This window comes from Lampetra fluviatilis, chromosome 2 (genome assembly GCF_964198595.1).
Source record: "Lampetra fluviatilis chromosome 2, kcLamFluv1.1, whole genome shotgun sequence".
Lineage (NCBI taxonomy): Eukaryota > Metazoa > Chordata > Hyperoartia > Petromyzontiformes > Petromyzontidae > Lampetra > Lampetra fluviatilis.
Window position 1 is genome coordinate 9,767,633 of NC_136276.1, and position 27,429 is coordinate 9,795,061.

The 27,429-nt window shown below is 48.9% G+C and overlaps 2 protein-coding genes across 2 annotated transcripts in view; one reads left to right on the forward strand and one right to left on the reverse strand.

Annotated features, from left to right (window-relative positions):
• LOC144941972 (guanylate kinase-like) overlaps positions 1-27,429 on the forward strand; it is a 174,514-nt gene that overhangs the window by 57,787 nt on the left and 89,298 nt on the right. The window lies entirely within an intron of this gene.
• LOC144941943 (advillin-like) overlaps positions 1-27,429 on the reverse strand; it is a 44,757-nt gene that overhangs the window by 9,984 nt on the left and 7,344 nt on the right. Inside the window, exons 2-15 of the mRNA XM_078868484.1 lie at positions 25,970-26,122; positions 25,398-25,472; positions 22,213-22,415; positions 19,528-19,636; positions 13,841-13,951; positions 12,598-12,803; positions 12,330-12,408; positions 12,084-12,182; positions 11,422-11,575; positions 2,862-2,962; positions 2,536-2,673; positions 1,567-1,725; positions 801-992; positions 136-281 (exon numbers count right to left, since the gene is read on the reverse strand). Of these exons, the coding sequence (XP_078724610.1) occupies positions 136-281; positions 801-992; positions 1,567-1,725; positions 2,536-2,673; positions 2,862-2,962; positions 11,422-11,575; positions 12,084-12,182; positions 12,330-12,408; positions 12,598-12,803; positions 13,841-13,951; positions 19,528-19,636; positions 22,213-22,415; positions 25,398-25,472; positions 25,970-26,041 (1,844 nt within the window). The 5' untranslated portion in view covers positions 26,042-26,122. The remainder of the gene's footprint in view (positions 1-135; positions 282-800; positions 993-1,566; positions 1,726-2,535; positions 2,674-2,861; positions 2,963-11,421; positions 11,576-12,083; positions 12,183-12,329; positions 12,409-12,597; positions 12,804-13,840; positions 13,952-19,527; positions 19,637-22,212; positions 22,416-25,397; positions 25,473-25,969; positions 26,123-27,429) is intronic.

The window sequence follows — 27,429 nt, forward strand, 5'->3', positions numbered from 1 at the left end:
TGCTGGTAGAATACACTCGACCGTGAAACATGGCGCCTTCGTGACGGCCTTGCGCTTCAAGTCCGGCGCGACCACCGAACGTGTTAAGCGGATCACTACACGCCGAGTGAAAGCGGAAGGGGAGCGCGCGGTTACCGCTTTTCGCTGGCGTACGGAGCCTTTCCACCAAGCGCCGCCCAGAACTCGGGTGGCTCCTGTCCCTCAAGCACCGTCTGCTTGTCCCTCCGTGTGAGTCCATCCGCCAGGCTCCGCGCCATCTCTCGCTCGTCCCCGCTGCAGCCCTGAGCCCGGACCCCACGGGGAAGAGGCACAGAGCCAGCAGGTTAACGACGACTCGCGGAGCAGCAATGCAGGAAGAGACACGGACGGGTATTGTGGGTTATCTGGCTGAGACGACTGGCAGATGTGATCAGTAGCACCCCCACGGTGTCAGCCAAACACTACACAAACACAATGACAAAGATTCTCGATATAGTCTTAACACACTGTTGGCGTAAATATACTGTTGGTGAGCACATGTGAAAGTTGGAATCGCACAAGAGGGGGTTGGTGGGTGGCCAGCACCATAGAACCTGGCCACCCTTTTTCTCCCTTGGGGCAATGTTTACACAATCACACCAGGTGCTCATTTTAAGTCTATTCGACCGATGGAAGTTCTCAGTACTGGTTGAGATAATTGGCATTGGCTGCGAGTGGGAATCGAACTTGGATAAACCCGGGTTAGTAGCACAGTGCCGCAACCGCTGCACTACCGCTCCCCACTTTACGCACACCGCAAGCTGTACGTACTAGAGCCTCACCTTGCCGCACCACAGGAAGCACGCCACCTCGGCGTTGAGCACAAACACGTCGTTGGAGTTGAGGGCGGAGGCACGCGCCGGCACCTCCACGGCCTTGGTGTTGAACTCGTCGGTGCCGCGCACCTGGAAGAGCCGTGTGGTGGGCGGCGCTGCCCCTCCGATGTCGTTGCTGCCAGCCCTGGAGGTGCCGCCCTGCGCCACCAATTTGAGCATGCCCAGTTACCACTTGTCTTTCACGTAGTTGTGAACACACCTAGTCAACGCATACAGCCGTAGCATGCTTAAGGTTTCGTGTCAACTAATGTGTGGCCTGCCAAATTTATTTGAGTTTAATTCAGCCCTCAGTAAGGCAAAGGATCCCCACCCCTGCCTTAATGGAATGATCACTGGTGGGGTCAGCTCGAGTCGAAAGACCGGATGAATAGAGAGACCGGGTGGGTAGAGAGACCGGGTGGGTAGAGAGACCGGGTGGGTAGAGAGACCGGGTGGGTAGAGAGACCGGGTGGGTAGAGAGACCGGGTGGGTAGAGAGACCGGGTGGGTAGAGAGACCGGGTGGGTAGAGAGACCGGGTGGGTAGAGAGACCGGGTGGGTAGAGAGACCGGGTGGGTAGAGAGACCGGGTGGGTAGAGAGACCGGGTGGGTAAAGAGACCGGGTGGGTAGAGAGACCGGGTGGGTAGAGAGACCGGGTCGGTAGAGACACCAGGTGAGTAGAGAGACCGGGTGAGTAGAGAGACCGGGTGAGTAAAGAGACCGGGTGGGGTACCTCGTAGATGATGAGCTTGCCGTGGAAAATGGCGAGGAAGTGCTTGGGCTCCTTCCCCATGACGACGCGCACCTGCACTGGCTCGCCGCCGTACTTCTGGTCTAGCGCTACCGCCTGGTACGCAGACGCCGCCACCTCGTCCTGGGTGGCGTGACGGCCCTGCCGTTACACGCACGCACAGAGACAATGATCCCCCGTGCAGCCTACTGCTGGGGCATTGGGCTGTCGGTGAGAAATCTCTGATGGCCGGCACAGGGCACAAGGGGCCGGTGTGGCCAGCACCACACCCACCCACAGTCACCTTTGTTCTCTCTGCATTCTTGACATTTACACATCGCAACTAGTTACTAATCTAAGTCCGAGTCGACAGGAGGGACCCACGACCGGTTCGGATATTAATCACCACTGATGTTAGCCACAGCTGGGAGTGTAACCCAGGTCGCCAGTTGTGTAGGGCAGTGCGCAGACCACTGCATTACCACGAGTACAAACACATACAACAACAACAACCGCTATTCGCCACTAAGTGGCGGTGACGTTTCCACGGTGTTTGTACCAGGCTATGTGGCCAGGTGCGATCAGACTTGGGCCGTGTCACCGGAGGTATCCATAGAGAATTGCAAATGTCAGTTAAAATATTTGTGAAGTTATTCACTCCTGGTGGAAATCATACCAAGCCAAGATATAAACACCATGGTCTTAATGCATGTGTGGGTGGAAAGCCAGTGTCTTCCAATAACTGCGTAAATAGTTAAACTGCTGTTATTGGCTATCAATTTGGCCATTTTGCCAAAGTAATTTCCAACGAACGCAATGGAGCAGCTCCCAGGGGTGCAGAAATATTTCATGTACAAGGATGGAAGCAAAGGAAGACATGAATGTAATAATATAGAACACATTAACATTACTCAATGGTCAAACTCTTGATTTTGTAAACACGGTGTAATTTTGTCGCTCTCATTTTGTTACCTGCCACATGTAGAGCAGGTAGGCGAGCTTGTTGTTGCTGGTATAGGTGTACAGCACGAGGTAGCAGTCCCCGCCGTAGAACTGTCCGTGTAATCTTTTCTCCACCGGTTTCAACTCCAGATCCTCAATCCGAAACATCTGCGCAGAAGCAGAGGATGCTCAGCCACAGGCTTACAGAGGCATGACCACGTAGGGAAGATCTTTGCCTTTTAATCCTTCAAATGGAAAAAAAAACACTCACAGCTCACGGGCTAATCAAGGCCACAGATGTAAACTGGTATGCTGCACATTTGCAAAGTGTTCCTGTGGCAATGTGCGGCGTTCACCTCTGCAGTGCCTGAACCATCGTCCACCATTCGGTGTTGAGCAGCGACCTCCGGCTTGGCGTGCAGCACTGTGGGGTCAAACTTCACCTGTTCCACTCGAGCTGCCAAGCAACACAGCAACCAACAACTCCATCAGCACCACCTAAGCATGTTAAGAATCATCAATTCAAATCACTTCTTATTCTCATGACTCCATCATCACCCTTGTCGTCTTCATCTTCATCATTTTATTAGTTTGCGTGTGTGCCTCCATTGTGCCACTCGCCGTCAAGTTTAGAGAACAAAAATCCGATGTCAATTTTGTGAAAGAGAGGCACAAAATGTGCACATGGATCTGTATGGAATGTGCCAAGACACCCTCTCAACAGCTCCCCCACACAAGCCTTGCCTCCAAATCGTGCTTCTTCTTATAGTTTTGTCAACTTTTTACCATCGTTGACTCCTCCTGAACCCTGCCCTATCCTCACCGACTTGAAGGTCATTCCACAATTGTGGCAAGAGTAACAGCAGCCAGAATGGGTGCGTTTTTGATCAAATTGGCCGTACTTGAAATGCAAATTGCGGAATGGGGCTGCTTTTTCCACAAAAACGTACAACACTCCACCAAAAAGTGGCAGGATGGTAGGCAAAATAGCGATGTGAATTGAGCCCCTGGTCTCAATTGGGTTTTCCCTGGTCTCAATTAAACGAAGTGTACTATCCATTCACCATGCCAACGCCAATTCCAACATTTTTTGTGAATGATGGGAAACTCAGACAAAAGGTGCACAAATGCTGGAAACATATCAGAGTAATCAACGTTTTTGGGTTTAGATCGCGTTATTTATAAATGTGTCGTAACCCTCCACCACCCGACACGGCCAATCAGTAAAAATGTGTCACGTTGACATAAGACAAATAGTTCACTGCTTTAGCCCACCGGTGTGTTGAAGCCACAACATTTACAAGTTGAGTACGACGTTTCGCTGGTAATTGCATCCAGCATCATCGGGCAATTCGCCAGAATGGTGAGGGGCTCTGCTGTGTCTCCCGTTCTTATATAGAGCAGCAGCAGGGTGACGTCATCATTAACTCATTAACTCACCAGGTGCAAAGATTCAAGGGGGGAGTGATTGTAATTATATAATAGATTAGTAATCAGGCTATTGTTACGATGCGAGTTGTAGATTAGTAATCATTTGGAATGTGTTTTATTGTGATTATGCTACATTAGTAATCAGTTAATGTTTGTTTCCCTTATAAGGAATTGTAATGTATCTTATTTAATAATACGCTTCCAGGCCGCACTAAGCCTGTAGCTGTCTGAGCGATTAAAGTTATTTCTGTTTCTCTCAATTTCAATCGATTCTCTAATTAGTCTTTGCCAGTAGTAACTAGTCTAGTGAGAGAGATTAAACATGTTAAAGAAGCACTAAGACAGAATGGCTACAATAATGCTCAAATTAACAGAGCACTAAAAGCCAAATCACGATCGCAAAGCAACACTGCTGAAAGCGATCAGATTATTAAAACATTTATCTCAGGAGTAACTGACAAATTAGCCCGTGTTTTGCAAAAGCAAAACATTACAGTAAGATTTGGTACAGTACACAAAATTTAACAACTAGTAACGTGCACTAAAGACGAATTACCTAAATTATCAACAGAAGGTGTATATCGGATTAATTGTGTATGTGGCAGATGCTATATTGGACAGACAGGGCGTAACGTTAGTGTAAGACTAAAAGAACACCAGAGAAATATTAAACTATCACAAACACAACTGTCGGCAGTGGCAGAACATGCATGCCAATAGGGACACTCAATTGATTTTGACAACGTGGAAGTGTTGTGTAAAACTAGTTACTACTGGCAAAGACTAATTAGAGAATCGATTGAAATTGAGAGAAACAGAAATAACTTTAATCGCTCAGACAGCTACAGGCTTAGTGCGGCCTGGAAGCGTATTATTAAATAAGATACATTACAATTCCTTATAAGGGAAACAAACATTAACTGATTACTAATGTAGCATAATCACAATAAAACACATTCCAAATGATTACTAATCTACAACTCGCATCGTAACAATAGCCTGATTACTAATCTAGTATATAATTACAATCACTCCCCCCTTGAATCTTTGCACCTGATGAGTTAATGAGTTAATGATGACGTCACCCTGCTGCTGCTCTATATAAGAACGGGAGACACAGCAGAGCCTCACCATTCTGGCGAATTGCCCGATGAGGGGGAAACTGCCCTGGCTTGCCAGGGGAGACACCAGGAGCATCGAGGTGATCCTTACAGCCCGTCCGGATCTCAAGTGAGACCTAGCCACCAGCCCCGAGGCCTGCGAGGGCCCTGACCGTGTGGCCAGGGATGACCACGCTGCCAAGAAGCGGGGACTGCTGGAGAATGGAGACGGAAATCGCAACAGACGAAGAGGGGAAACGGCGAGAGTCAAGGACCACGAGGGCCACCCGAGTTGCTGAAGGAGACCGGGATGACAGAGCCGCCCAGCTTATGCTCGCAGCAGATGAAAAGGAAGCAGGGAGAGCGCCAAGAGAAATGAATGCCACCTGCACTGCTGAGGGAGCCAGGGACGACAGAGTCGGCCAGACGGTGACTGCAGGAGACAAGAAGAAGACGTGGCGAAAGCAGAGGGCCACCGACACCACCTGTGCCGCCGGAGGGGACTGGGGCAACCAGACCGACCCACTGGCAGCAGGGGGATGCGTGGAGGAGGCACGGAGAGGGATGGAGGGGAACGCGGCGGAGGCACGGCAGAAGGAGAGGATGGAGGAACTGGATGGGAGGGTGGGTGCTGAGGGAGTGGGTGAGGGAGGCCGAGGAGAAAAAGGTATGGCGTCTGGAAGCAGAGAGGCGGGTGCCCCCGAGCGGAGGGTGGGGAACGAAGCCAGGGAGACGCCAGCAACCCTGGGGCAGGGGGAGGCCCGGAGGGAGAACGCGACAGTGGACGCTGGACCGGTGGGAGCTGGGAGGCCCCGGGAACGAGACGGGAAATGGTGAGGCGGGGCAGGGGTGAGTCTGACACCACCTCATGTCAAACGACATAATTGCGTCAGAGTAATGATGAAGGACGAGGTAGCAGAAGAAGTGACCATCGACCGAGCAACCTTTGTACGGTCAATAATGATGGGCTTGCTACAAATAGAACCGACAGACTTGTACTGTTTGATAACTCTGCCGGGAGGGAGGGCGTTTGATGTAAGCTTCAACTCAAGCCCCCTGCTACAAAGATTTATGACCCGCTTCGAGGAAAAGGCGGAGGAGAAGCCATTGATATCAATGAAGCTACAACTGTTATCAGAGCTGGACACGAAGGTGGTGACTATTTTCCTATACAATGAAGCCCTACATGACCACGACGTGGAGGTCTGGCTAAGACAGCACTGCTCGGTACTGTCGGGCTGTAAAAAGGTGAGGGACTCAGTGGGGATATGGACAGGGGCAAGACAATGGAGGGTGCGGCTGAAAACAGAGGGAGGGACCTTGAGACACATCCCGAGTGCCCTGAACATAGGAGGCAACCGGGGATATGTTGTGTATGCCGGACAACCTAAACTGTGTAGGAGGTATGGGGGCAGCGGTCACCTGGCCGCAGTGTGCAAGACAAAAGTCTGCTATAGCTGCAAGGCACTGGACCACGAGGTAGAATAATGCAGTGTTCCGGCACAATGTAACCTCTGCGGTAGCCGAGAACATCTGTACAAGAATTGTCCGGAGTCGTACGCCAACAAGGTTAGGGCGTATAGGGTAGGAGGAGCGAGGGATGAGGAAGGCGGTGGGACCAAACTGGACCTGGATAAGGAACTGGTGAGGGAAGGACGTGGGGAGGCGGCTGAGCAGCAGCCACCAGCAACGGACGGAGGGGGAGAAGGGGAGAGGCATGCAAAAAGAGCAGAATCGACATCGCGCGAGCAGGAAGAGGGGCTGGCGGTGGAGGGGAGCGACGGCATGGGCAGCATCTCCGAGACGACCGTGGAAGACTGGGCGGAGGCGGTGGAGGAGGATGAAGGAAAAGGGGAACGACAGCAGGAGGAAGGCGGTAGCGAGACATGGGAGGAACCAATCGGAAGGAAAAGGAGGATACGGAGAGCCCCAAAAAGAGGCGCTCCTTCAGGCAGCACGGAATCCTCGGACTCCTCGCCGGACACAGAGGCCTCGAGGGAGGGGATGGAGGAAAGGGTGGAGAGCCGGCGCAGGGGGAAACCCTTGAGAACAAGGGGCAAAATTAAATTGCGGGAACTGGCGAATGAAGACGGTTACAGAGGGCGAGCGGAAAAGGCCGCTTCGGACTGAGACACATCCCAACATGGAACTTTCCGTGGCGTCCGTAAATGTGAGGAGCTTGAAGGGAAAGGGGAGGAGAGGAGCAATAATACAACTGCTACAGGCTACCAAGTGGGAGGTGGTCTTCCTCCAGGAATGCCACCTACCATACACCCTGGGCCGGGAGGAGCTGTTGGAGAGCTGGGATGGCTACGACTTTTGGTCCGGGAGTAATGAAAATCGATGAACGGGGGTGCTTACCCTCCTAGGCAGGAGGGGTATACAGATAGTCGGGTCCCAAGAGGTGATCCCGGGCCGCCTCCATTATGTGGACGTGTCTTATGGAGAGGCAGACCTGAGACTAATAAATGTGTACGCCCCCACGACGTGCACAGAAAGAGTGGACCTATGGAATAATGTAGCGACCCTACTCGTGACGAGACGGCAAGTCATAATGGGGGGTGATTTTAACTGCCCGTTGTGCCTGGCAGACCTATTATCGGTGGCTGGGAGGAAGAGGCTCGACCCTTCCTCTAGGAAGTTGAAGGAGCTGATAGAGGATTTTAAAATGACTGACACCTTCAGAAAGGTACACCCGGTGAGACCGGGATACACGTGGTCGGATAAGGGCGGTAGAACGCAATCACGAATAGATTTCATCTTTGTGTCTGCCAATGTGAAGGTGGATGGAGCAGACCTGGAACCCTTCCCCTTGTCAGATCACAATTTGGTGAAGGCAAAGCTCGGTATTCCAGGTGGCCTGAAGATGGGGAAGGGAACCTGGAAAATGAATGTAAGCCTGTTGGAAGACAGAAGGGTCGTGGAAGACTTTGTAAGGAAGTACGAAGACTGGACGACCCTGCAGGAATGCTTTGCCACGAGGGTGGAGTGGTGGAGCATGGTGAAGGGCCGGATAAAGGCCCTCTTCCAGACACATAGTAGAAGGAGGAGTGTAAACAGGGAACTGCAGCTGTGGAACGCTAGAATCGAGAAAAAGCACAAGTTACTTGAGCTGGGATTCCCGGTGGGTGAGGATATACGAAGATTGAAGGGAAGGTTATCCTCGGTATTGGAGAAAAGAGTCAAACAAATGGCATACAGGGCAAGGGTCAGGGCAACGGAACAGGGAGAGAAATGTACGAGTTTCTTCTTTAAGAAATGCAAGGCAGGAGACAACACACTTAGGGAATTGGTGAGTCCGGTCAGAGGCAGACAGGCAACGACAGAGGGTATGATAGAGATAGCGGAGGAGTACTATGGGGAGTTGTATGGGAGGAAGGGAACGGATAAGGGAATAAGGGAGGCACTACTAGGGGAGCTAAGACATGAGGTTAAGAACCCAGAGGTACTGGGAGGGAGGATCCAGATGGAGGAAGTGGAGGAGGCAGTGAGGAGGCAGAATAAGAATATGACGCCAGGACTGGATGGAATTCCAGCAGAATTCTATATTACATTCTGGGATTTAATGAAAGGGGACATGCTGCAGATGTATAGGGAAATGCTGGAGGGCGGACTGGTGCCAGAAGAAATGTGTGAGGGGCTCATCACACTGATGTATAAGAAGGGGGACCGGAGAGAGTTGGGAAACTGGCGCCCAGTTACGCTCCTGAACTCGGACTACAAGATTATGGCAAAAATAGCTGCGACGCGCCTGGGGAAGGTGGTGGAGGGAGTTGTCGAACCCGACCAGACGTGTGCGGTGCCAGGAAGAAGGATTTCGGACTCCCTGATTTTATTAAGGGAGGCAATAGAGGTAGAAGGAGAGAGGGGATGCCCCCTAGGGCTTCTTAGCCTGGATCTTGAGAAGGCTTTCGACCGCCTCTCGCACGAGTGTTGGAAAAAATAGGAGTGAGGGGACCCTTGGTCGATTGGGTGAGGCGTCTTTACCAAGGGCTCAAGACCAGACTACTGATAAATGGGGAGCTCTCGGGGACAATTCCAGTAGAGTCAGGGGTGAGACAGGGGTGCCCGATGTCCGCGGTTCTATTTGTAATGTGTATGGAACCCCTTGCACAGGCAATGAGAAACAATGAGGAGATTAAGGGAGTGACCATCCCCGGGAATAAGGAACAGGGGAAGGTGGCGCTATATATGGATGACGTAGTCGTGCTCTGTAGGGACGTGGCATCAGTGTGGGGGGCCATGAAGGAGACAAACCGCTTCGGCCTGGCCTCTGGCTTGAAGGTGAACGCGAGGAAGAGCGAATTGATGGCCTTCGCGGACCCGAGACTATTTGAGGGCCGGCCGCCTGAGTTGGGGATAAAGACGGAGGAAGTCAAGGTCTTGGGAGTGTCCTTTTGCCGAGAGAGGTCGGCGGAACGAAACTGGGACGGGAGGATAAAGCAGGTAAAGGGACAGTTAGGCAAGTGGGCCGGGAGATGGCTCACGATGGAAGGGAGGATTCTGGTAGTGAGGGTGGTGGTTTTACCAACACTCAACTACCTCGCATATGTGTACCCGCCAGGTAGGAGGGAGGCAAGAATCCTGGAATCGCTGTTGTTTCAATTCATTTGGGGAGGCGGGATGGATAGAGTGAAGAGGGTGGTGATGTGTAAACGCGTCGAGAACGGGGGGAAGGGTGCCCCAAATATTGCACGTGTGCTGTCCTCAATTTTTGTGTGCAACACTTTGAGGTTATTCTTTTCCGAAGAGCCCCGGGGGAAGGCCGTTTGTTATTTAAGGTATCACCTGATGTGGCTCCTGAGGGGGCTTGGGATGACCCAATTACCGGCGGGCACACCCTTGGCCTGGCCACAAGGATGGCTGAATGCGGTGGTGGGTGACGACATAAGAGTACAATTTGAGTCAGAGAGGGGGACCGTGGAACTCCAAGGAGGTATTGGCCAAAGTAAACGAAGGGGAGGCCTGCGAGGGGGTGATGGGCGCAAAGAGGACTATGTACCGTCAAGTGTGGAGGAACACTTAATCAACGGCGCTCACAAAAGAACAGAGAGATCTGTCCTGGTTGGCGGTGTGGGATAGATTGGAGACGAGGGGCTTCATGTTTTCTCGCCGAATGGCACGTTCGCCCAAATGCCCGAGGGGATGCAACACAGATGAGGACGCGGTGCACGTCATGGTAAAGTGTCCCTTCGCACAGGAGGTGTGGAGACTGAGCAGTCCGCTGTTGTCTTGGTTTTACCCGTCGCGGGTGATAAGTCGGGACATTATGTGGGGAGTCTTAAGGGAGGTGCGGGGAGATGACAGAGATCGAACGTGGGCCATAATAGGCGCGACAAAGGAGGCCTTGTGGGGAGCTCGCAGAAAAGAGTTGGATGGGTCCCCTATATCACCGTTGGAGGTGTGCTACTGGGCGAGGAGGTTGCTAGAAAGGGTGATGGAAGTAGACCGGGTTAGGCTGGGATACAAGGCCGCAGGTGTGAAGTGGAAGTGGCCCCTACCCGGGGTGGGGTAGCGAGGGGACCGGCGGGTATAGGGAAGGGATAGTGAAGGATGGCCATGCACATTTTAGCCGGCCTGCTAAGTCGTGTGGGCGAGGAATGTACGTGTTCGATCGGGGGAAGGCGATGTGATGGAGCAGCGCATGGGTGAATGGTGGTGATGAATGTGAATAAGGGGAACGGGGCGGTGTGTGTTATGGCGGCGAGCTTTTTTTTGTTGCATTGTATGTGGGTGGAGCCCGTGGATGTGACGGAGACTCGAAGGGGCCAACGGGGGCGCCCGGGAAGGAGTGGTTTTCAGTACTCTCTTTGGTTTTCCTTGTACCCGCTGAGAAGTTAATAAAAACCTTTAAATCGCAATTACCAGCGAAACGTCGTACTCAAATTGTAAATGTTGTGGCTTCAACACACCGGTGGGCTAAAGCAGTGAACTATTTGTCTTTTGTCAACGTGACACATTTTTACTGATTGGCCGTGTCGGGTGGTGGAGGGTTACGACACATTTATAAATAACGCGATCTAAACCCAAAAACGTTGATTATGAATAACATTGGTCACGAAAGCCTACGTGTTAAACTGACAGAGTAATATCACGGGTTAAGAGTAATAAAACACGTAAAAAGGCTTTATGCATTATACACTCAGGATGGCAATTTTATCTGGCATGCAAGGAATGATGGGAAAACCGAGCCTTCAGACACACTTGTGCCTGTTGCAGTCTATAAATCGCCTTTTGCGTCTATTAATACTCTTACCTCGTAGCTTTGTTTTAAGCGTGTAATATTACTCCAAGAACACAGCGGCCTCATCTGAACCCAAGCGACGGTCACATCTTAACCACACCGCAACTTTAAAAGCCGCTCACGTGTGCCCCGGGCGCGTACCGATTTTGCCGACGGTGTAAGTCTTGCCCATCCCCTGGGTCTGGCCACGCTCCGTCCAGTGCTGGAACAGCTGCTTGAAGATGGCCGACTCGGCACCGTCTGCCACCGTCTCCACATTGGTGCTCACGGGGTAACCCTTGGCCTTGATGTAGCCCTGCGCGCCACGCAGAAGGACACAGATCTACATCAGTGCGCGGAAGCGGCAGGACCAAAGCCAGGGCCCGTATTATCCATTAGGCACAGTACAAACTGTGTCTATGGCATATGAAAAAAAATGTTGACTGTTTTTGTTGTTTATATGATATTTTCTTGTATTTTTAGGCTTAATTTTTTTTTCTCAACAATTTCAAATAAAATCTGCTCATCTGCGGCACACGGAGCACTCCCGTCGAATTAGGGCACAGACTAAATAATGAACGTATCAGTAACGACATCTGTCCAGCGGCTGGACGAAGTACGCGTGAAACAAGCGAGTGACAGCAGTGGTAGTAACATAATCAGTACCAACTGGAGAAAGTTACCACTGAAGGCCTACGAAACAGAAGTGCCTAGGGCCTACAAGAACCTTTACCCAGCCCTGACCTAAGTGTGAGGTGGCAGGGAGTCAGTGGCCAATGCAGTGCTTCTATTGTCATGAGTGCACACAGCGTGGGGTCACAAACCAGCGCTCGCTTCATTGCTGCCTGCCTCTCCTCCTTGCTGGAGCCTCGTCCCTTCCACACGTAGATTTTGATGCCTCCCTGGTCCAGGATGTAGCAGTCCTGAGGAATTGCATTCACACCTTTGCATCGTTACAAATTCATAATGCAAACTGGAACGTGCACATTTATTTTTCTCGGTTAATGAAGCAGCGTTTAACGAACTACGGCTGAAGATGCGAGACTGCATGTCCATCAACAAGAACTCACATCGTGGTTCAGCAGGTCTTGGGTCAAAGGTCGCGTTGCCACCTCCTCCACCATCAAGTTTCCACCTTTCTCTGACACACTGTCAATTTAAGGAGCACCATAACATAACCATACATCGCCAACGCACGTAACACAAATTACACTTTGACCACAGCTGCTCATTTGACTCGTGTCGTGCGTCTAATAGCAAGCTGCACACAGACTCAATTCCAAAACCCCATATCCTGTGCTACCCTTTCCTCCCGGTTTCCCTGCACATTTAGCTCACTGGTAGAGCTTGACATTGGCCTTGCGGCTGTGATCCGTCGGTTCATCAGGGCTGCCTGGGGACAGATCGCCATGCCGCTCCCCCAGGGCGGCCGTGAGGACGGCCATGAGCTCAGGTGAGGAGTTCTCATCGTTCCCCTCCACGACGCCGATCTGGGCGCGCCCGCCACGCTCACGGTCACGGATGTCGGACGCCAGCTGCATGCCCTGCACAGAGATGGTGAGGGTTGAAATATCATCACTTTTTTAGCGGTGGCCCAGGAGAGGGCTCAGATCCTCAGCCAGAATCAGTGAGGTCTTGGGTTTTGATCCTGGTTTCAGGAGCAGTACAATAAAACCTGGGGCTTTCCAAGTTTGGCGAGTTCATGGCCTCAGCCTGGTCACCAACGACAGCACACAAAAAAGCAGATAAAATGTGTTTTTTTATTGCTCTGGAGAAATTCCAGCTCAAAGAATTAAAAATATGGGTTTGACAAACATTTATGGTGGGAAGTGTAAAAGTGCACTCCCTAGTGTGTGGATGAAACAAGTTAACTTGAAGGGATTGTTAGAAGTAACAGTATGGTTGCACTGCTCCGATGAGATTTCCATATGGCCATTCTTGTATCCTGTCATAATGTGCCTTTGAAAGGTGATGAGATCATTGTTAATGATGTTTGTGTATAATTTAATTGACCGTTTCAATAAAGAATCTCATAAATATTCTGGCAGGTTACCGATGTTTCATCAGCTTGATTAATTAATGCCACAATTGACAAATAACACAATCAATGCAAAGGTCCATCTTCCAAGAGTAGATATTGTGTGTATCAAATGGCTGCTATGGATGTTTGAATCACTGGAGTTATTATTCAAATGTTTGCCTGGCCCAATAAACTTTACCAAAAAGGAGTACAGTGCACCATCATTAAATATTTTATTTACAAATCAAATTTAATAACCACTGGCTACGTTAAATAATCAACCATTAATCTTTTTGAAATCCTAACCCAGACCCCCAATCTCACCCCAGACACAAACCCTAGCTCTAACACCTAAGTACTTTCTTTCTAAGCTCAAACCTCCACTAATGCATATAAACACGTTAAGGGTTACACCACAGAAAGTGAAATGGCAGCAAAGGATCCGAATGTAAACCACTGCCCCCTTTTCAAAGGCGAGGGGCAATTATTGGGGACGCTCGTCAGTTGCCGTGTCACAGTCGCCGCTCGTGCCATCCCCGATGTTTGTGCGGAGCGTCTCACCTTGATCTTCTCCACGCGGTTGCTGTCAGGGCCGTTCCACTGGATGATGACCTTGCCCAGGTCGAGCAGGAACACGTCCCCACGGCTGAAGCTGTCCCATGACAGGTTCACCTGCGCAATAGAGATACGGGGATCGGTGATCGCGATAGGGAGCAGGTGTGTGGATGAGTCAGGTCTGGGGTCGGGGTAATTATGGGTGGTAACTCATCACCTGAACCAAGGTAGAATAAATGATTATATTTGAAACAGTTGGTATTTTGAGTAAACATTTACGAATTAACAAAATCTGGAGGATAAGTCTGGTATTTTACAAGGTAGTAAATTAACCGTCGATGGGTATATTTATCAGGCACTTAGTTTTACAACATTGAAATGTTATGCAACTCAACATTTAACTTCGTTTTCACAATTTGTCATTTTCTATCAGATAAATTTTTTATGCAAATTTAACACAACCAAGATGCAATCTAGCAACAAGGATATCAACACAAGTCTCAGCTGACAGATCACAACAGCCATCGCTGTACTTTAACGCTCCAAAACAATAACACTGGGAGCATTTGATTAAATTCTTAAATAGCAAAAAACATTCCTGACAAAATGCAAAAAAATAAAAACTCCTGAATAGAACTGTACAAACACCCCAATGCCGGAGCATGGTGCAAGAGAATCCTGAGACTCCGTGAGGCTTTCTTGGATAAATAACAGCATTGTTCTTGTTATTCATGAGCATTCATGCAGCCTTCGCGACGGGCCGGCTGAGTCCTGAGAACGAGCTTCTCACAGAGACCGTTTTGTCAGCCGCTTACAATCACATGGCCACAATGCCTGTGCACTCACCGGTAAGGGACAGCGCTGCTGGCTCTTGGAGTTTGTTTAAAACGCTCTTGTGACAGCGTTGCCTGTTGTGCGTACCGAGGCAGCGAACTGTGCAGTGTGCATAATTCTCAGCAGTGTTTATTTATATATTTATTTCACATGCAAGAAGGATACTTTGCAGGCATCAAACTTCAAAAGGATTCGCCAGACAGGTCGGACTTTAATAGAAACCATAGGCTGTATAATTTAACTGGTACAACTCTTATCCACAAGCCTATTATCCACAACTCTTGGGTATTCATACGAGCTGTACGATCCGGGAAGACTTCTATTCGCCATGCCCTGTTATTCATGTTATCTGTGATAAAACACGTTTGTTTTTGGTAGCTCTATCCACAAATTAATCCTATTATATGTATTTATCCACAGTGTTCCTTTGCAGATAAAAGTAAATTTGCGAATAATATTTTAGGTAATAGGATTTGTGGTGTTCATCCCACGAATTACCACTGATAAGAGTTCTGCTGTGTTTACTTAGACAAGCATTATTTCGACTCTCTGGTTTCTACTTGCTTAGATACTTTTTGCACCATCCTCGCATTCCAACACGTTTCACAATGAGTGATTTATTACACATTCACTTGACCACAGATTACCTAGACTGGCAATGCCACGTACTGTATGCTTAATACCCAACAGCTTACTGTGTTGTGAAATGTTACCTGTGCGTTTGAGTAGTGTCAACAACAATTCTGCAATATTGACATTCCCTTTTGGTGAAACACATTAACGGACATTGGACCTCAAATGTCTCATGATTAACCAAGGTACTGGCGCTGTAATTAGCCAAATTATTTGGCGATACTGGCAGTGGTGCACAATCACAACTAACAAAACCTCACATTGTTCAATAACATTGTGGTTTTAAATGGAAACAAATATAATAGGTGACATTTTGGGCAATGTTTTTCCTTCATAGCACATAGAGGCCAGAGAGAGAAAGCGAGATAGTTCGAGAGTCACTTTACACCATGGGGCCCTGATAAGAATTTATTTTTTAACAGGTTTCCTGATGAACAGTTTAAGTGGCACATGTCACTCGATCAGTTGGTTAGTCGGCCAACGGGTCGTGTATCGTGGGTTAAAGTGTGGGCACTTCCATCAAGATGCTTGGCCAGCATTGAAGCGTTAGTCAAATATCCTCTAGCAGAAAGCCCTTACATCAGCAGTGACGTGAGCAAGTAATCGCAGGACTGCACCTTTTAACTGAATCTAATCCAGTCGCACCACCACCACCGGCCTGTGCCTGCCTGTGTGTTTTTAAATCATTCATTGCAATGCCAAGCACACAAACAATCCCTCCCCACCCCCCAACCCACTCCAATAGAAAGTGGCCGCACATTATAATGCAACGCAACAAAGCGGGAGCCGTCACGTGAGCCAGCGCTAACAGAGATGAATAGAGGCTGTCCACACAGAAAAACGCACACACACACACAGCTCGAACGAAACGACACAAGCAGCAAGCGTGTAGCCGGCAGCTCACGCCCTGAATCGCCCTGGGAAACGCCCTTGTGCAACAGAGTGGCAGGGACAGATAAAGTTCACAATGGATCAAGGGACCTCATTACATATGTATAGCCTCAAAAAATGGCAGTAATGCGTATTATTCTTTGGGATTAATTTTTTGGGTTCATATATACTCGTAGCTTATGACCAAATCGGCCGGAATGTGCCCGATCTCGTCAGATCTCGGAATCTAAGCAGAGCTGATTGGTCGTCAACGGCTGCTGCGAGGCCATGTGATGGGTAGCAGAAGGGTAATCCAACAAAAACCCATTGTTATTCTGTACTTGTATGCGACCACTTCAATGCTCCCCCATCTTCTCCAACGCCGCACTGACCAACGCAGTGAAGTATGGTCCAATAACCCCATGACCCTCAAGGTGTCCTTCGTCAAGAAGCGGATTCCAAAAAATACTGTACTTGTCCATATGCAGTAATCCTGAAAGTTATAGTGTAGGTGAATGTTGAAGACCTCATGTACAGGGTGCCTGAGCCTGTGTTCATCACAAGAGGAATCTTGGCACGCTGCACACTTACCGACACTACCTATTCAAGGGCCAAACCTATCGAGTTCTAAACCTCTTTAACCACATAACAATTTCGAAAACAAAACATTGCACCAAATAAAAGTTTTCACTTTTTTTTTAAGCTTTAAAACTCATTATGCGATAACAGGGTTTAAAAATTGTCAGCCTACCGCCTAACTCGGTAGCGTTGGCAAGCGCGCCCGCCCCCCCTGCCTGGTTCGGTATGTGGTGGATACAGGCGGCGTGCTTTTGTTGTGCTGGCTGATGCACAGGTGATGCAGTCGACATTTGTGCCTCCTCCCCAGAGCCCACACACCTGGCCTCACAGCTGCCACATATGCCTGCCCTGGGCATGGGAGGTGGCAGCTTCTGTGAATGCTTTACAATATCAACAATGCCACTCGCTTAACCCGCTAAGATACAAACAGTTACACACTTAACGGAATTGGGTACCAGAAGTGAGGTGGGGAAGCTGTGGTTTCATTTTGGTTGCAACAACAATATTTCCCCCCCTTCTATAAAGTACCTAGAGATTTCACGAATAAACTCTACCCAATATAAATTAATGACATTTTTGTGACAATAATGCAAAATACATCGACATTGTTGTAAAACATTGTTTCTTTTGGGTCTGATCGTGCAGATGTAATGCAATTTTTTTACTATAACCCTGCACCACCCCGACAGAGCTAATTGTGGCTGAATTCAAGTTGCCACGTGGGAAAATAGGCCGATTGATTTGGTTGATCAGCAATCCAAAGGAATGCTAAGAAAATTTACAATTTTGTCCGAAGTTTTGCTCGAGACTACAACCAGCATCATCAGATAATAAGCAAGCTCAGCTTTTGCATTGACATTTTGAAACCCATAAGAAACTAATTATGAATCTAAATATTGGTTGTGAAAAACTTGGCATAAAATTAGCAATGCTGAAGTCGGTGACAGTACAGGGAAATGTCTGGATAGATATCCCACTAAATTAATAGGATACAATTATGCAAATATATGTTATTTTAAAAGTCTGCAGAGGCTTTTTGTCGCAGAAAATCTGAATAAACTTATTAAACATATTAACCTCTCCTGTTGACAAAACCAAAAACCGCAATAGGGAGAAATCAGTGGGGTATTTAAAAATGGATCATTACACGTACTAAATATACAACACCGCCTTGGTTTGCGATAAAACCCAAATAATTAAAATCAAATTGTGCTTGCGTTCACGTGTAGAGGCTTTCGCGACCAATATTACGACTCGTAGCTAGGGTTCCCGGTAAGATCGCAAAGCTGCAACGCCTCGTGTACAACTATACCCACAGTATCACGCAATGTAATCCCAAAAAAAGTATTACGAATTGAATTGTATTTTATGGCCCATTCTCACAGGGTCCTCAAACACAAATGGGACGGTGGCGCTCGTCCAACGATCGAGCAGCCTCAGCGGCTCGCGCTCGCTACGCAGCAGCCTCGTCACGGCACAGCTGCTCTCAACGGCGAGAGCCTGACGGTTCCTCCGGGCCCTCAGCACTTCCCCATGCGCGTCCAAGTGGCCGCCGGCACCAGTGGCGTCTCCAGGGACGACGGGGAGAGTGCAAGGAGGTGGGACAGGGGGTGGTGCGGGGGGGGGAGTCGACGCTCAACCCGTGAAAGCATCAACAGTTTGGCCTGGAGCAGCCTGGTAGCCACGGGGGGGGGGGGGGGCGGGGGGGTGGGCTGGAAGGGGCTGAGCCCCCCTATATCCTTGCTTTGAGGCCGAGGCACCCTCTCGTCTGCGGTAGTTATAGAAGGGCTGGACAAAATGTAGATGTTAGTACGATTAGGTGATGGGCCTTGCGGCCTTTCCCCATATACACAGAGGGAGCTGCAGCCCACGGGAGGAACACCTGATGGACTAGAGCAGGCCGTATCGTCTCGTGCACCCTCCCCCGAGTTTTTGTATGCCCCCCCCGCCCCCCCCCCCCCCAACAAGATGACGCTGTGGGGGCTGGGCTGCGGGGCCAGCACGACGTGAGAGAGCAACATCAAGAGAGCCCAGGCGAGCACTTGGGGGGGGGGGGGGTGTGAGGGTGGTCGTGGATGGGGAGTGCGGCCACTGCGAAACGAGGACTCGTTGGCCCCTTGCAAGAGTTGTCGAGGGTGTGGCCCTCGCAGGTGGAACTTTTTGGCACGTGCCCTTTTGTCAATCCCCTGCTGGATGACGGGCCCCCACCCCCACGGTGTATGGTTTGTGGGGGATAATTTCACTTCACTTCACCATGGTGAAGTATGGCCAAATAACCCCGTGTCTTGGTCATAAGCAGGCCCAATTTGACTCAATCACCCGTGAAAGAGCAGATCCGTCTAACAAACAAGCAAAACTCTCCTGTGCGCAGGAATCCCTTGACAAATTATCTTGAGACTCAGCGAGGCCTTCCTGGATGAACAAAGTACGCGATTATGTTATGCCTATGAGACATTCACCTGGAATACACCTGATCTCGTCATATCTCAGAAGCTAAGCAAAATTGAGTGTCACATGAGTAACAGGTGTTATGGGCTGTGGAACTACGTTGTAGACATCAGAAGACAGTGCAGCAAAATCCATTGTTGCACCGTACTCCTATGCTCCCTGCTTTCACCAACCGGCACCGACAAGCGTGACGACGTGCAGTCAAATAATCCCGATGAGGACACCCTCATCCAGCAGAGGATTTACAGAGGGTTGTAAGCGTGCGTTATTATTATGTTGTTGTTGTCAATGTCACTCTATCCCCATTGCCTAGAAGCGTTACAACCAACCTCGGTTGCCGTGACTGCCTTGCGTCCCTTGATGTGGAGGAGCCGCTGCACGTTGTACGAGTTCGTCTCCGTGTGGTGGAACCCGGACGCGATGCCGCCTTTCTTGTAGCTAAAATGAAAAGAGGAGTGCGGGGAATTAGGAGAGGGGGGGGGCAGCAGGAATGTTTGTGGCAAGGTGGAAAGTGTTTTGGTAATGTATCCCCCAGGCAACAACGTCAATGTAGTATGATTAATCTTCAAGTGCACACTTTGTGTACCGCGTGTATAGGACTAATTCCCGCTATGACTATTGTGCGTGTGCGACTGCCTTTGGGAGCAGACATACAAAGGATTTAACAAAATGTCTTTTGTAATTATTTTTAATTTATTTCCAGACACCACAAAGCGGGGAGGTTGTAGCGGTGGCGCAGTCATTCGCGCTCTGAACCCAAACAACCGAGTTCGATTCCCTTCACGAGTTCGTTCCCGGCCAGTGGCGAGTGATAACTCTGAACCAGGTCTGGCCGCATCACCTCCTTCACGAACCTGCACTGACGAGCCTGATGACGTAAAGTCAAACACCTCCCACGAGGCCTATATCCACAAGTGGATTGGCCAGGGACTGCAAATTATGATGATAATGTCATTCAGTTGCAAGAGAATCTGCAGGAGTGTTCCATGTCCCTCAGAATCCCCTTCATGCTCTCCCCAGGCTGTCCCCATTTGTGTAAGAGTCACGCTACATTAATTCCAACACGGCAGCAGGACGAGCTCCAACGACACCCAGGACACCAGCTCTGCCTGTGCCCCCCCCCCCGCAACTCCCCGAGTTCCCCCACCGATGAGCCAGCCCGGTCACTCCCCACAGACCCTGACCTGGCATCACCTCTCATCGCAACACTGCCCGGGCGCTCGCCAGCATGCGACGACGGGACAACGTGCAGCCGGAACGTGGTGGCTCAAGCCGCGTTGACTTTAACGTGAATCTCTCCGCGTCGTGTCGACGCGTGCAATAATCGGCCACGGGCGTCGATCGTTTTTCCTGCCGTCGGTGCTTGCACTAAATGTGCAAACTACATGTTTCAATCCACATGCAGCCTTATGTCAATCCACTGCTGAACGAGGGCCTCCCAATTTCCACGTGGGTCAAGGGGGGTTATTTGACCATACTTCACCATGCTGTTCAGAGCAGGTTGAAAGATGCAAGGATAGTCTTGGGGCATATAAGTGTACGGTACAACTATGGAATTTTCCTGCACAGCCCTTTGATGCACAGAAAGATGATTTGAAATCGAGCGGTAGTAATTCATCAGCACTAATCAAGCCATTGTATTAAGTTAGAGGGGAGATTACTTTCAGGCTTCGTGATTTTCTGTTAAGGTGCACAAGTTCTGCAGAAATTACCATGAAGCTGTGGCCACGATGCAGCAATACGGCACAGACATGTTCATAGCCACAGGAACAAAAAACACTACTGCCCCAACTTTCCTTCAAATACACAAGCGTGCAACAATTCAGACAATGACCCTGAATTGGAGGCATAAGTGAAAAACTTGCTTGCACTCAACACACACACACACACTGCCAAACAAATCCAACTGGCTCTTCGTTCCATCTAAAGCATAAAGCTGCTGTAAACTTGCCAATTTGCCAAAAGTGACCGTCGAAGACTCCACTTTCTAATGCGTTTCTGCTCAACCTCCAGACATCCAAGGACAGATCCTCATCGCTATTTGCATACTTGCATTGGCTCGTCCTGCCGTTGGTATTGGCGTAGAATGCCACAGTTGCCGGAGTGTTTCGGCGCGATGCGAGGCAGTGCTGCTGCACGGTGCCAGTCACGCGAGGGGTTGCGTCAGCGACATAACGACCGATCCTCTCCGATGTGCGTTTCAGGGGGCTGTACAGGGTATTGTTGAGCAAGATCTCCGACGTTTCTGTTCCAGCACATGGAGCGAAACCGTTGGACATCGCAGCGGACAAAACACGATAGAGTCCAAAACACATCGGAGAGCTATGCAACACAACCGTAAAAATACACATAGCACTGTCTAATCCTGTTTACTAAACCCCCTGCGTACAGTGTATGCATGCATGGGGGGTGGGGTCTGGGAGGACATGCCCCAAATGCTGAGAGTGACACGGAAGGAGATCCGGCCTCTACCGCCCACTCGCCTCGCTCTGCGGGGCCTCCAAATTGACCATAACAACCACTCACACCGGCAGCACTTTCCCTAATCATGTTCCCGTGTGAATTTCCTGATAAGCCAAATGGGGCAATGCAGGGGACCCTAACGGTCTGTTTTTTTAAAAGGATCTCTTTGGTGTTGATAAAATTGAAAATAATTCATGTTTCTATAGCGCCTAAACACGATCACATTGTGGACGTGTTTATTTTGCAGAGACCGACAGTCGGTCACACGCGGAAGGCTCTCGAGCCTGGACTTGTATAGGGGACAAGGATTTGACAGCAAGAAGGGTGGCTGGAGAAAGAGAGCTCCAAACTACGGGGGTTGAGATTGAGGCGAATGAGCCATTTCCCACGGAGCACACGAGCTCATTTCATTGATCCATCTCGACGAACGCACTCTTGGAAGAACGTTATGTGGAAGGCGAAGCGTATCTCGTGTAAAATTGTGAATTGTACATCGCCCGGCACAATCACGCCGCGGTGCAGTGACCGCGCCGCCGCACTGCGTCGCTCACACGACGCCGCTCTTGAAGTGTCCGCGGAAGACCTCGGACTCGTGGCCCTGGTACTCTCGGTGCTGCACGGGGAATCCACCCAGCGCGTCGTCCAGCTGCGTCGTGTACATGGCGGCAGCGGCCTGCTCGTCCTGCGAGGACTCCTGCCCAACCCAGTAGTGGACGTCGTACGTGGGGGTGGGAGACGATCCTGCCTTCTTGGCCTAGGAGCCAGAGAGAGGTGTGGGGGGAGGGGGGTGGCGGTTCATAGGTCAGAGGTTTATGGATAAATGCTAAGGTCGAGAGGTCGTCACGGCCAATGCCACCACGTGTCTCTGCTGGTTTATTCCTACTGCTATGATTCTGTCGTCGTAAAGTTGGCAATAGTACATCACGTTGTTTGTCACATTGTTAGTCCAATGCTGCTCCACAGGGTAACATTGCTCCTGCCTTACTAAGTTTTTGAACGCTAAAAGTGACAATACCAATATTTATTTATATTGTTTCATTAAAATCAGAAAAACATCAGATTCTAAGTACTATTTGGGGAAGAACAAGATTGACGGTTTAAATGCATCGCCTTGACTATTTCCCCAATTGGGTTGTTGTGACAATAAGCAATGCGCAAACACATGAGCGAAACCTTTTTCAAGGTGGTACTTGCACCTGAGATGCTCAGCCAGTTCCTTGTTGGAGTCTTTGTTTATTGCAGTGCCCGGAGAAATATCCACGCACGAGAAGGGATCAAACTCAAGGCTCTAGGGCAGGGGGTCGGCAACCTGCCGCTCCGGATCCGCGTGCAGCAGCTCTTTAAGGAGCTGCTTCGTGATGTTGTTTACAAAGGAACCACCCCATCTCGTATTTACACACATTGTGGCTCCTGAGCTTTTTCGCGAATTCTCAATAATTTTCTCTTCTTGTTATTTCGGTTTGCCGACCCTTGGCTCTAGCCTCACAAAGCCTACCAGGGTGATATTTCACATGGGTTAATGTTCACAGTTTGACGAAGGTAGGGCCTTTTGTCTTATGCCATATCACATCCACCACTGATATTTACGGAACATCAAGTACATGGCACTAAATATTGACTTCATGTCAGATGTGGAAAAGTTGGACTGTAGCAGCGTGAGAGTACGGGGGGTTTGAGAAATCCTGGCTTAGCAACAGGAAAGTGTCTCCACTGGGCCAACTTGATGCGGGGAGGGAATGGGATATAATAATAATAAGGACTGGGACCATCCACAGTGCGAGTAAGATTGGCACTTAGAGATAAGAAACATGAAGTATAGACAGATTGCCAACAGTCCTTACATATTCATAATAAAGGTTTTTGGGGTTAAATCGCGTTATTTATAAATGTGTCGTAACCCTCCACCACCCGACACGGCCAATCAGTAAAAAAAGTGTCACGTTGACAAAAGACAAATAGTATGCTACTTTAGCCCACCGGTGTGTTGAAGAGTGAATCCACAACATTTACAATTTGAGTGCTGGATGTAACACAGCGGTGGGCTAAAGTAGTGAACTATTTGTCTTTTGTCAACGCGACACATTTTTTACTGATTTGCCGTGTTGGGTGGTGGAGGGTTACAACACATTTATAAATAACGCGATCTAACCCAAAAACTTTATAATGAATAATCTAAAATTTTGATTTAAAGCTTTCATGACTGCAGGGATTCATATTCTTGGTTCTTTCGGTATGTTACTTTACCGAAAGAACCAAAAATATGAATCATATTGGTCGCGAAAGTACTTACATAACTTTTTCTGCAAGGATGCATACATATCTTTATTTACCAGTGCAGACAAAAGTTATAACTGAATATGAAAGTTATACGATACATCGAGTGGAGTGGTGAGGCAGTGGTTAGTGCACTGTTTTACAAACCTAATAACCCGAGTTCAACTCCTGAGCACGGGTAACGTTTGTGGTGGTAAACAACACCCCCCCCAACACCTGCCCGCTTCACCAACCCACACTGACCAGCACGGAGAAGTCTAGTCAAAAACAACCCCAGACACAGCATGGGCAAGGACTGACAATGCAAAGGGCTCTGCAAGACAACAATTAATTATTTAACACAGGAGATTGGAACATTTGCCGTAGAATATTCCAGCGTGGGGCATTCCACGGTCCAAGCTCGCACAAACGATTTGACGTAAACGAACAACGTTAAGGAGATGACGGGAATGTAGCAGCCACAAGCACGAGATGCGTCTCTGAAACAAATCTCCTACGTCTGGTTACATTGTCCCCACTCCAGCTGAGGGGCTGTTTGGGCGTTGCAATTAAAAGCTCACGCATGTGCGCATTGCACGTGCCACGGGGGGTCGAGGTTCGGTCAGCTGCAATAATCTCATCGTCAGCAGATGCACGCACGCCTACCTTTTTGATCCATTCGATTTCAAAGTTTCCATTACGTTTTTTTTTGTTGCTCAGTGGGGGTCCAAAGGTAGAACCTCAATTTGATGTGTGGGTATGCGAGTCATATGGGAAGGGTGTGCCGCTAACAGGAGTGGACCAGTGCATTGTTCGGTCAACTAATATCGATGGTCGAGTTCACGATACATTCACCACACGTAACGTGTTGATGCGATTCCTCCAGCCATTAGAGGCCGCTACATTCAGCACAATAAAAAAATATATCGATTCTCGACCTTGAATCGTGATAATTTATGAAATAGCGTAGGGGCATAAATCATTATACCTCTAATTATTAGCGTGCCACTCTTTGATAAAGGCATTTTTTGGTTTCCTTCCACGCGCAATATAGATTACTCATTAAAGGATTTGAACGACAATGCGACCTTCCCGGGAGACTTAGTAAAGCTTTCCTCACTAAATGAAGGTTTTACAAAATATTCTCCAACGTCGTATTCGACGGTTATACACCCGCTCAGACCAATTAACCGCCCACACCCAGTGCGGTATTTGTGCACGGTGCAACGGCCTTCTACAGATGTTTACAATTCCGACCTCGTCACATGCAGCGCCGCATTCTTAATCCCGCGTACATCCGCTTACTTCTAAATTCCCGTGTTTCAAGCAGTTTGCGCATTTCCTCCTGTTATCTATTTGCGCAGAATGCAAGTCCTATTTCTATTGATGTTCACACACTTGGCCTTTTCACAATTCTCCCTGTAACCTCAGTCCCCCTCCCCCCCCCCCAAAGTGTGCCAGAATTTTCTGCCACAGAACAAACCGAGAGAATGATGTAGCAGTCGCCCTCAAAGAAACTGCCATAGGCCTTCTGGGGCACGGCAGCAAGCTCCATTTTCTGCAGAGAGAGCCAGGACATGGCACCAGTCACAGGGAGGTCACATTTACATCCATATAAGGTTACAGTAGCATTTTACGGAGCCAGTGGTTTAGTGCCAGCACAGGCACTCAAACTTTCGCGGGAACTTGACAAGAAATAATTTGCTAATCTTGAAAAGGCAACATTTAATTGCCCATCCCTCAAGTAAAACCAAAGTGCAGTGTTAAGCTCAGCAGGCACTTTGATTGAAGGGGGAGGTTGTCCAAAGGTACAATTGATGGTTTTTACAGCAGCCACCAGAAGCTATTTTAAAAATGGACCGTTAAATTAACTCCAGCCACTCAATGCACATGTAGAATTACAGTTGATGTATACTTTTAAGTACACAATAAAATGTATGGCTATATGCCTTCCTGGTGGTATATATTCTTTAATTGCTATTTTCACCATAACAACAGCAGAGTTATCTCGCGTGCTATCATCACAAGTGTAGGGGGGCTCTCCAACGTCCTCACCTCCACTCTCCATATGTGGAGGCCGGCGCTCTTGGGCAGGTTCTTGAAGACCTCAGCGGTTGTCTCAGGCATGATGTCGGTGGTGGAAGCGAAGTTGGTTGCGGTGAAAGGTGTTGGTGGTGTCAGCGTCGGCGATGATCCGGCGAGGCACGGCTGTCGTGGCAGGAGAGATGCAGAGAGGAGAGATTATCCCCGCGTACGCCTTAACCACATGCCTCCGCCGGGTATAAAGTTCACACCGCTAAATTAATGTTCATTCATGCAGTGCACAGGGCAACGAGAAAGAATGCGCGGTTTAATGTTTAACTCACCGGCACCTTGCTTGATGAAAAAAAAAAGGCGCGAATAAAAGTTATCAATGAGTTCCCATTAGGAGATCAAGAAGTTTTGTTTTTAATCTGCATGTAACTCTGGTTTTTCACTGGCATGTAGGTTCCACATCGTAGCACGTTGTAATGGGTCTCCCTATAAAATAAAACACTGTGCTGGGCAAATCATTGGAACGTTTCACTTGTCCTTCAAAAGAACTTGACTAAGACTGCATGCATTCAGGGTCCGATTAATGGGTCCCTTTATCTGCTACAGCTGACCACCAAGGTCAAAGAGACTCCATTAAATGGGTCCTAAAACCTCCCACAGGTGGCTACGGGTGGCTGCGTAATGTGGAAGTTGTTCCTCTATCATAAATTAATGCACCGATAATGGCAATCACACATTCAAAGTCATAATCATCAATCATGGTCAATCCACTGCTGGATGAAGGCCTCTCCATGCAATTGCCATCTCTCAGGATCCTGTAAAGTAATAATTTACAAAGCACACAAGCCGATTTCATCACTCCATCTCCTTGTATATTTTTTTTCTCAGACACTTTCCATACTTTGGGTTGCCACAAAATCAGCATTCATGACCACCGGCCATTTCCCGTCCTGCCCAAGCACTCAATGGCTATTCTTCACAGTTTCGATTATGCCCTTAATCTACGTATGCTCTCTAATCCATGTTCCTCTTTTTGTCTATAAATGTGATTCTAAGCATGCATCTCTCCACTCGAATGATATTTGTGGCCATTTATGCAGTAATTTTCACTTTGTCTTCAGTCTTCTCCATGAGGGTAACATTTGAATGCGCAATGCATCACACGTTACAGTGAGGATGCAGTATTTCTCTGTGCCGAGATGATAATCTTTTCTTTGAATTATGGATGATATTGATTGGCGCACAGTTGAAGGCTGAACCAGCCTCTCAATGGAAATACCGATGAACATTCTACAATGCACTATTTCAGTGATCACAAATCACCCCCACATTGTTAAATAACCTGTGATATTGTAGACACGTTTACAGCTCTTGATGAAAAGTGATAAAATACATGGATGCAGAGAGCTGCTGCAGTAGCTCATGTGCTGTACTATGAAACCAGAGACCTGAGTATGATTCCTGGTCACGGCTAACATCAG